Here is an 11,132-nt window from a genome sequence, read left to right as displayed (position 1 = left end):
AACTTTAAAGTAATTAATATAAGAAAAAAATAATGATTGTATTATTAATTATTATACTGAAATCCTGGTTCAGAACGACTGAGCTCTGTGGTTGATTTAGGAAATTTAACACCTGAAATAAAATGTTAGCTAGTAAGCAGACTCTACAAGGTAATTTTCCCACTGCACAGATACAGTGTATACTTTACTTGAAATTCTACATTTACATTTTTGTTTACAAATTCATTTAAAGTAAAAATGTTGCACGTTTTTTTAGTGTAGGAAGGCATATTGTTCTGCGTCCTTGTGGTTTATTAGAGCCATGTATCGGTCCCCTGTTGTGTGTTATGTGATTGTATTTACTACTGCTACCAGTAGATGGTGTTGCATAATCTATGAGAGAATTGGAGACACCTTTTCTCAGTATGTTTATGTGCCTGTACAAGCATATTAGGAATCAACTGACAGGAGAGCTAATAGCCGACTAAACATTAATTGGTTAAGGGAGAACCTGCGCATTGTGCTCTGCATCCTTATTGGCTCAGGAAGAAACCAATCATTGTGTTCTGCGTTCTGACCATTGCGAATCTCTTTAGTGCAGCACTGCTGTGTTTCCTTTTGTCGGATTTTTTCAAGTGACTCTGAACTCGTTTTCTTTTTGACAAAACCCACAATGTTAACAAAACGTTCTGAATCCAACCAATATGTTTCAACAAGGACACTAAAACGCTACAGCTGAACGACGGCAGGGTGAAGAGGCAGAAATAAATGCGAGTAACTTAATAATTTCTTGCGTCCAACCTAAATTAATAAAACTTTTTGTTGAATTTTGAGTGTTTAAACGAGACAGAAATGTGAGAAAATGTTAATGAAATGTGTATATCAGTGCTGGTGTCGTGTTTTACAGCCTTAAAACATATATAATCATTGTAAAAATAAAACTAGCTACTAAAAATAATATATTTTAATACAGAGCCAATGCCGTCTGCCCTTCCGATTTCCGTTTTCTGGGTCAAAACCTAAACTTGATTATTACTGGCCAATGCAATAGCCCACCCGGGTCATTGAGAGGTCAAGAAGTAAACTTCCCTCCTTTGATCCAGTAGTCAGCTCTCTAATTCTGCAGTGCAAACCCTTTTGACAAAGAAGATGGTAAAAACAAAGAGAAACTTGGACTACGATGCAAAACCATGCAGCACCAGAAGTCGTATTAATGGTAAGAAATGTTATTATTGGTTAGCTTAAATATAACGTTATTGTATGGAAGGAATGAGTGTTGGTATTGCTTAAAAACGTATATGAAAGTTGAAAAAACATTAAATGGCTCTCACAGAAATTAATTTCAAAATATATGACTTTCCGTATCGGCAACCACAAATCATGATATGAATCACCTTTTTATTAAAACGAGTTCTAAGGAAATATTTTTAAAAATAACAGTTTTAATTATTTGCAAACATTTTAAAAAGTAATGTTATTGTGTAGAATATGGAGAGAAAAAAGAAACAAAATAATAACAAACTAAACGTAATAACAAACTATTTATCACTAGTATTTATTATACTGCCTTTCAACTGTTGTACTGATGCAAGAGTACCTCAACAAACAGAAGGCGTCCGTTTATCTTTGTCAACAATAAGTAGTCGTTACAAAGTCAAGTCCTTTGAAGACCGGAGGCGCGTGCTCGTCTTTCAAGGGAGCGCGCCCGTGAGTGACGTCACGGCGACACGCTGCTGGTGTCAGCCGTGAGCCGAGTTGACATTCAGGGCACGGAACACAACACAACTGACACACATCAAAGCACCAACAACAACACGCGACATCTCGCAGGAGGGGACGCGATGGCTTCCGCGAGTGTGGTGGGCCAGCACCCGGACTCGGAGCCGCTGCTGCGGGTCTTTAAACCGGCCGGCGCCAGGAAGAAAATCACGCTCCCGAGGAAGTCTTCGTGGGAGAAAATGATGTTTAGGAAATGCGCCGGTGATTGCAGTTCTGTGGCCACTCAAGAGCAAGCCAGGACGTGTCGTTTGCCCGCAGGACCGGAGGGAGACACGGTTATGAAAAGCGGGATGCCTACCGGGGGCTGCCGAGGAGTTTCGCCACGTAGCCCGGACCGGGAGAGCGTTCGCTCCGACTGGCGCTCTCCCGCCAGAAGAGACTACCACCCCGGATTTGTCATCACGGACTGCACCGCTGACCGGAACCACATCGTGGCTGCTGGTGGTAATGGTCAAACCGTGTCTTCCCCCCGGAGTCCCACCTTGAATGTATCCACAAACACGTCGTCTGCAGCGGAGCAGGAATTTCCCCAACAGACCTCCAACTCGGTACCAACCAAACAGGACAGTAGCGGTCCTCCACTGGAGCGGCTCACACAGGGCAGGAGCGGTGTGGTGAGGCTGGTCCGCACGGAGCCTCCCCGCCGAGAGGCTTGGGCCATCTTCCCGCAGGGTTCGGAACACAAACTGAGATCCGAGAAGGGAGAGGGACACAAGTTCTATGCCAAGGCCGTTACACAGGACTGGTGTGACGCATGCAGTCGCCAGATCACTGCACAGGCCCTCCAGTGTCAAAGTGAGTATTGCAGTATTGAGTGTTTTTTTTTTTGTATTGAAAATGTGTATCTTAATGTTATGATGGATAACAAAGTAGTGTATTGTTGCCAGCAGACATTTTGCTCCACAGCCAACAGAAAAGCTCATTATCTTGTCCTTGCAGCTTTGCCTTCTTGTTCTTTCTCAGTTGGATTTACTGCCCTTGTTTAAAGAAAAAAAACAAGAGGAAATGGTTGTAATCTGCCATTTTGACTAATTTTGCATTCAAAAACAGTTCACCAGGTCACATGACGTTGACATTGTCATCACACCCACCTGTACACCCTTGACTCAAGCCAATCGGGTCAACGTTTGAACATATTAATTGGCTTTAGTGGACGTACACATGTGACTTCTGCGGTGGATAATGCCCGCAAGCGATGCAACGTGCGTGTTTACGGCTGAAAAGAAGTACGATACCAGAGATCCGAATGTAGGCGAGCAAAGCCTAGCTAGAGTGTGGGCAGCGCTGCATGCAGGGTTGTCTGATTTCATCTGCGAGAGACCACCCAGTGAAGCGAGAGCGGCGGCGATTACTGTCGGTCATGAGTTTCTTTGAGAACAAATGAAAAAAAGTTCTGGAGTTTTAAACCCAAGAGAAAAAAAAAAAGTCCCAGTCAGGTTTTGTGCAGGATACCGCCACAGAAACATTTCTGGGTATCTGTATGTGTAACCGAAATAGAAACTGCACACGCATACTAGCTCGGCTTTGGACTACACCCATGAAATAACAGGGAGTCAAGACTAGCGAGTTGCTGCAACCCTAAAAAAAATCATTGCGCGGGACTTTTGTTTTGTTGTATCCCTTCACTCCATCTGTCTGTATTCAATTCACGCCCCCACCCCCGACCCCCCCTTCGCTATGTATTTGAGAGGATTTGCAGTAGCAGCCAAAATAAGAAGTACTTATAAAAACTGAAACTGACAGCCATAGAAAAAGCACTTGTTTATAGCTTCTTTGGTGGTGGACAAGCCTGATTCCCTTTAGTGAACCACAGCTCTCTACTATTGGCGGCACTCATGCAGCCCAAGACTGCTTTAGTCTTGACAGTAACATAACATAACATGATATTACTTGCTGAAATGTGAACTACAGTAAACCTCGGATATATCGGATTCAATTGTTCCCACTGGTTTTGTCCGATATAAGCGAAATCCATTATATGCGTATACCGGAAAATGTCAGTTTTACGCATATATCGGATTTATATCCGGTATATGCGTAAATCGGATTTTATCCGTTATAAAAAGGCACTTCCTTGACTATGTTTCCAATGTACCTGGACGCGCAGGCAACGCTGCAAACGCTGCAAATGACGTCGTATAGCGGCCTGTCACGATTCGGCGAATCGGAGCGCCACGATGCGGCCATCCGATATATGCGAGGGAAATTTAATGGAAATGCATTGGAACGGGACTGGAGATTTTGTCCGAAATAGGCGAAATCCGTTATAAAAAATCCGATATATGCAATGAATTTTTATTGGAAATACATTACAGAAAAATCGGTTCTTTTTTATCTGAATTTCCGATATATCCGAGTCCGATATATCAGAGGTTTACTGTATATGTGAATACTGCATATATATACAGTACAAGATGGGAGAGTAGGTACTGGGGGGGGAATCACAGCCAGTTTAATCTCTGCTGTGTGCGTCTCCTGGCTGGGATTATGTCTGATGGATGGAGAGACTGGGATTACAGGGATGCCAGACTGAGTCCGATGACAGATTTATAATTAATTAAGGCTTTGACGGAACTGTGCTGCCGCTATTTACCACCTGTAAATCTTTAATGCTGTGTATGTATGTACAGCAGTGTTTATATTTATCGTATCAATAGAGTAGATTTAAAAAAAAGACAGCAGAAATTATTTTAAAAAGCAAAAAAATGTTCCTTACTCCAAACAACTTGTTAGGTTCCTGTTGAATGTGAAACTACTTGAAATTCTTCTCACGTTCTTCTTTTCTTAGCATCCCTTTTTAGAGCCTCTTTTATTTTGGAGTGTTACACAAAAAAAAAAGCCAAAAAGAGTGCAAAGCAATAAGTTACTTAATGGCAGGTTCACCAGAGAAACACATTCTAAATTGTCCTCATGGCATCCATCTGTTTTGTTCTATTAAAACGATCCACACATAACTTTATATGGTGCTTGTTAGTACAAAGAGTTGCCATGGTGTCCAGGCATCACTCTTACATAAGATCAAATATGCCTTTATTCGTCCCTCAGTGGACGAATTTGCAATTTGCATTGCACAGCAGCAAGAGTACAGAATCAGTTAAGCAGTACAAAAATACACAATATAAAAAAATAAACAATATAAACAACCCAAGTATTAACAACCGTTTTATCCAGAGTTATATACAACTACAGTATGCAGATAATATGAAATGATATGAAATATATGACCAGTCTATACACTAGTGAGTTAATATGAGGCATTATAGAAGTACTTCACATCGAACATAATATATTGTATTTATAGCAGGGGTCTCAAACATGCGGCCCGTGGGCCAAATGTGTCCCGCAGGACACTACTTTGAGGCCCCCGCCTTGAAATGAAAGTTTAATGTTAGCGCGGCCCCGCGCAAGTTTGATATGGATGCTGTATGGTATCATGTACCCAGAAAAAATTATTACGTTTGATTCATGTTCATGTTAAAGGTTAAATAACTGTTAATAGTTATCCTCCCTATCCGTGTGGAAGTGGTAAGTTTTTGGCTTTTTTTAAGTTTAAAGGAAATAACTTGGAGGCTACCGTTTAGGTCGCTAGCTCTCTAGTTTGCGAGTTAGCATGTGTCTCAAGAGCCTGCAGTTGCGCAATATGTTGTAAATAAAAAGAGTATAAATGTGACTATAGTCGTGTTTTGTCATGTCTACAGGGCTCTAATAATGCTTTGTTCATTTTAATCTGAAAAAAAATAATTTGTCTACCCACCAACTATATGTGGTTTATTAAGTTTTTATTATTTGGTGTTTTATTATTATTATTATATTTATTTATTACTGATTGATTTTCTTTATTCTTGATTTGTTTATTTTTCATTTTATTTTGTGTAGAAAAATAAAAAGTAAGATATTTGAGAACAGTGGAATGTTTTATCAGGGTTTTCTTGTAGAAAATCGGAACCAAAGCAAATTTTATTCATTTTTCTGTTTCTAATAAATGCTTTTTTTTTTTTTTTTAAACCTGATGCGGCCCAGCTTCGCCCAGACCCTAGCTCCAGTTTTAAAAACATTCCTTCACTTGCAAAGAAAACACTGTCAGAATGAAAGTGTACTTGGGACTACTTTCCATTCTTCTAATTAACATTGGAAATGACAAGATGAGGTTAGGAGATAAGGGATTTGTTCCAAGTAAAAAGACTGTGGGGCCTCCTTAGTCCTTAGTCCTTAGTCTGTTCGGCTCAATATGGAGGATTCTATAATTAGATCGCCCTTGCTAGTAGGTGATAGCGGGACTGCAGAACATGCTACCTGGGGGTTTATTTTATTGATAGTAAAGAAACACAGGAAAATCATCAACATTAAGACTTTAGAGGCATTTTCCTGAATATTTTGATTATATTATGAATTGTTAGACCTTAGACAATTTTCGAGGTGTCATTGTATACTTGAATATGTTGCAAATTTTTGAGGTGCCATACGGTTTGATTGATGTAGAGTAAGGCAACAAGCAAAAAGGTGAATGCTTTTGCTGCTGCGAGAGAAAGCGAGGTGATTTCCAGTGAAGCGGAGATCACATGTGGGGGTGTCTGTCTCTTTAAGCCGGCTGCTCGGCACTGCAGAGTGTGGGTGCTGCAGTACAGACCGAGACAGGAACATTGATATCACAGAAACCAGACCACGGAGCGAGAAGTCTCACCTCGTGGTCCGCAGAGGAGTTGCGAGCTATATGTGAGAACGCTAGCGGGGGAGGCGAGAGAGCATTTGAGGGGTGAGGAGTACCGCTGGAGGGGTGGCAGAGCGAGCGCAGAGGGGGCTCTTTATTCGGAGCGTGGCACCGGTGGCAGAGTGGCTGCGTTGGGATGGCAGAGTGGGACAATGGGGGGGTTGGCGGCGTTGGGGCAGCCCCCAGGCGGGCAGGGGCAGGCCACAGAGAAGGGCCAGCGAGGGTTACGGGACGGTGCCGTCCCGGTGGTGCCACCATGCTACATCCATGGCACAGATAACGCAGGGGCAGGAACCGAGGGACGGGGATGCAGCGGCGGGGGGAGATGTTGACGGTGTCAGGGTGGGCGGCGCGTTTCTGGGGCAGGTGTCTCTGCGTCTGGAGGAAGTGAGGGGGGATTCGGAAGGGGCGGCCGGTAGCGCCTGCTTTGGGCAGGTCTCCAAGCGGTTGGGACGACTTTTAAAGCGGCTGCCTAAGTCGCGATCCTGGAGCGACGGCCTCAGGATCCTGCGCAGATCGGCCTCCAACGGGTCCCTGCTCCCCACCTCAGGTACGAGGAACATCAGCAAATGATGAGTTAAAACTTGTACAATGAGGTCATGCAGTTCGATTGTACTAAAAAATGCGATGACTCGACAGTTTTTGCTTATGTGGAGGAAATCTGTTTGCAAAATATCTTCATACGGAACATTTGGATGGGTTGATCTCTGAACTGGTTTCTGTAGACTTCATCCCCCGTCTCTGCTGTTGGTCATGCTGCTCACTTTGTGTAGCAGCTGGTTGCTTTTGTGTGCCCCCACCATGACTGAACAGGCCGGACAAAGAGTATAAATGTGCTGTAATCAGCACCATTATCGAGTAAACAGAATGCGGGCAAATCTACCCAAGTCCTCCATCTTTTGTGTGTGTGTGCATTGACACAAAACAAGCTAAATTTATCCTGAAAATTAAATAAATTTCATATTTGTACGAGCATCAATCTTTTCCCATGTTACCAAATATCGTGCTTAGCTTTTGCACAAATTGTAGCCAACTGAATGCTGCGGTTTTATTGATTTATTTAGCAGCGGGAGACTGACGACTAAAGAAAATCAAGATGTTTCAGCAGATCTTTGGCGTTGATGAGCGCCCCCCCGCCCCTACTGTGCAAGTCTGATAAGACCCGAAAAGCAAACATGAATCACCTAAGTGATGTCACGCCTCATCCTCAAGAAGCCTTTAGAAATGGGATCAATAAGCACAAGCGACCGCCTGAAGATACTGGATATTTTTAGATGGTGCTCCCAGTAAGGAAAACCCAGTTAATCCTCATTCCCGCCTCCTTTGCATCCTATAATTATATCCCGTCACAGACAAAGTTCTTGGTTTGGTGCTACTTTAGGGGAATTCTCCAAACTTCTGTTGGTGACTTTAGTGGTTAGACATGGTGACTACGCAGAATCGTCCCGATTGGTCAATCAATGATTCCTACATGCGGTTTTACCGTCGTGCCAAACTGTAATTATAAGGACGGTGTCACCGCAGGCTGCGCTGCCCTACAGGAGGACACTTCCCCCGAATATTTAAACATCTGTAAAAGCGATAACTGTGTGAAACGCTTAAAGCTGTACTACTGATTTATCTTGTATGGATAAGCTCGTTAAGCATTGTGTGAACTAACGCTGGACGTAAACCTTTTAAAACACGCAATGTTACTGTTAAACTGTATGCATTATTGTTGGGTTCCAAATGTATGTACTGTGTACTTATATAAAAGGTGGGAGTGGTACCACTTTATGGTACAATGGCCGATGGGATAAACATCACCATCTTGATTCGATTGCTTGCATTTTGCAGTTAGGAGAAGACAAGGAAGCGGATACGTATTGTAATAGTCATTAATTTCGATAAATGTGCATCAACGGCCATCAATCAGACACTCTGTCGAATATGACTGACTGAAGTCTTTAACAATTAATTGATGATTGATCTGGGCGGCACGGCGGTCTGGTGGTTAGCGCGCAGACCTCACAGCTAGGAGATCAGGGTTCAATTCCACCCTCGGCTATATCTCTGTGTGGAGTTTGCATGTTCTCCCCGTGCATGCGTGGGTTTTCTCCGGGTACTCCGGTTTCCTCCCACATTCAAAAAAAAAAAACATGCTAGGCTAATTAGCGACTCCAAATTGTCCATAGGTATGAATGTGAGTGTGAATGGTTGTTTGTCTATATGTGCCCTGTGATTGGCTGGCCACCAGTCCAGGGTGTAGAAGACAGCTGGGATAGGCTCCAGCACCCCCCACGACCTTCGTGAGGATAAGCAGTAGAAAATGAATGAATTCTTTGATTTTTTTTTTTTTATAACAGACCTATTTATTATATTTGTGCTTTAGGAAAAACAAATCAGCTTTGACGTTGGAAAAACAGGGATCAACATTTCCGATCAAAACATGAACTTTCACATCGATTTGGCCTATCAATGATCGATCTGATTATTTGATTAAGGAGTAGTCGACTAAGAAAATAATTATTATTCATTCATTCATTCATTCATTCATTTTCTACCGCTTTTCCTCACGAGGGTCGCAGGGGGTGCTGGAGCCTATCCCAGCTGTCTTCGGGCGAGAGGCAGGGTACACCCTGGACTGGTCGCCAGCCAATCACAGGGCACATATAGACAAACAACCATTCACACTCACATTCATACCTATGGACAATTTGGAGTCGCTAATTAACCTAGCATGTTTTTGGAATGTAGGAGGAAATTCCACACAGAGATGGCTGAGGATGGAATTGAACCCTGATCTCCTAGCTGTGAGGTCTGCGCGCTAACCACTCGACCGCCGTGCCGCCCCAAAATAATTATTAGTTACTAATTATTAGTTGTCACTATTTCACACACTTATCCGAAATTTCCGAGTTTTGGGAGCATTGAAAACTTACCCTATAGTGGCAAACAATGCAATGTTTATCCTGGGGCTGTGTGGATGAAGTATTGGACCAGAGGTCTGTGTTGCTTTTTTTTAAATTTACTTTTTATTTAAGACATTTTAATGCAACATTACCAACTAATGACCAGGCATGCATATCAGCGTTTTTTTATTTTTAATTAAATTTTTTATTTTAACCTACATTTTCTTAAATATCCATATTCACATGGTCATGGCTTAACATTATTGATACTGTCTGATGTTAAACTGTGAAAAGAACACAACTAAGAATAAAGCCATGGCTTCCCCTGCAAGAACCACTCAGCAGCCCAGGCAGCAAAAAAACCTTTTTTCCAAACAAACACAATAAATTCTTGTGTTTGTTTGCTAAAGTCTGCATCTGTGAGCAGACAGATGGCGGCTTTAACTGGGAGGAAGATGATGCAGTAATGCAGTAAGTCATAAAACATGCGTTTGCTAGCTCATGCCGGGTAGGTCAGTGCTTATTAAAGCAACAGGAAGTAAGTGCATGGGTGTAATTCCTTCTGATAGATTAAGGCATGGGTTGCATTAACTCTTGTGGAGAATATGGATAGCTGCTCCAAATGAGCTATGATGGGATGATGGGATCAGACGGGCTAAAAGCTTCTCAAATCTGCTTTATTCCTTCATAAGACCCCATTTAGACATCATTAGTGACTGTGTTAACAGCATTGCTTCTGCGTCAGCGCCGCCAAGCCTCGGATTCACCCCTCCCTCTTTAGCCAGATACAGAGAAAAAAAAAAAACAATACAATCCTTTTTAGGTGTCTCCATCATGTGTCTATCTAATGCCATGCAGGCATCCTCCATGACCTGAGGAACTGGGCTAATCTCCATCTTTCCGCTCCTATCTCTGTCCCACGCCGACTGTCTGTCTGTATGATATATAAAAAAAAAAAAACAATGATTTCCGTACCCGCATCCCACATAACGGGAGATTTGTCCAAAACGAAAACATATCGACTCTTCGGGCTTCCAAAGAAACTATTAGAGGAGACGGTTGTGAAATCAGAGATATGTATGCCTTGAAATGTTCCACTTAGCAGCCTCCACAGAGACTCGCTGAGTGCCGTCCACTTCACACGTGGACAATACACTCAGTGGGTGCAGGCGACTGGAACACGGGGAGTTCACACTGCCCCCTCATACAGTACTGTGGAAAAGTCTATGATAACCACTAGCTTTGTTTTTATTATGATTATTCTTGTTCTTTGGATGTTGTTGCGGGGTCTTTTGTGACCACTTGGATGAGAATGCTGAATGCTTAACTGATGCAAGTGAGGGCTACAATTTCTTTGGATGTTGTTGTGGGGTCTTTTGTGACCACTTGGATGAGAATGTTGACCTTAACTGAGGCAAGTGAGGGCTGCAGTTTTTGGATGTTGTTGTGGGGTCTTTTGAGACCACTTGGATGAGAATGTTGACCTTAACTGAGGCAAGTGAGGGCTGCAGTTCTTTGGATGTTGTTGTGGAGTCTTTTGTGACCTCTTGGATGAGAATGCTGACCTTAACTGAGGTTTTTTGGATGTTGTTTTGGGGTCTTTTGTGACCTCTTGGATGAGAATGCTGACCTTAACTGAGGTTTTTTGGATGTTGTTGTGGGGTCTTTTGTGACCTCTTGGATGAGTCGTCACTGCACTCTTGGGGTCATTTTGGTTGGCCGGCCACTCTTGGGAAGGTTCACCACTGTTGCATGTTTTCACCATTTGTGGATAA

At 42.7% G+C, this 11,132-nt stretch overlaps 1 protein-coding gene across 2 annotated transcripts in view; it reads left to right on the top strand.

Moving 5' to 3' along the window:
* Positions 1-1,077: 1,077 nt before the first annotated feature.
* rassf5 (Ras association domain family member 5) overlaps positions 1,078-11,132 on the top strand; it is a 34,693-nt gene continuing 24,638 nt past the window's right edge. The window contains exon 1 of one of the 2 annotated variants that reach the window (XM_058055127.1): positions 1,078-1,195. In XM_058055127.1, coding sequence (XP_057911110.1) covers positions 1,129-1,195 — 67 coding nt within the window. In that variant the 5' untranslated portion in view covers positions 1,078-1,128. Of the gene's footprint in view, positions 1,196-1,509; positions 2,554-11,132 lie in introns of those variants that run through there. The other variant, XM_058055126.1, reaches the window with a different exon arrangement.

The sequence above is a fragment of the Doryrhamphus excisus genome, chromosome 18, assembly GCF_030265055.1.
Source record: "Doryrhamphus excisus isolate RoL2022-K1 chromosome 18, RoL_Dexc_1.0, whole genome shotgun sequence".
Taxonomy (NCBI): Eukaryota; Metazoa; Chordata; class Actinopteri; order Syngnathiformes; family Syngnathidae; genus Doryrhamphus; species Doryrhamphus excisus.
Note: the sequence above shows the minus strand (reverse complement) of the source record. Positions and strands in the feature narration are given on the sequence as shown.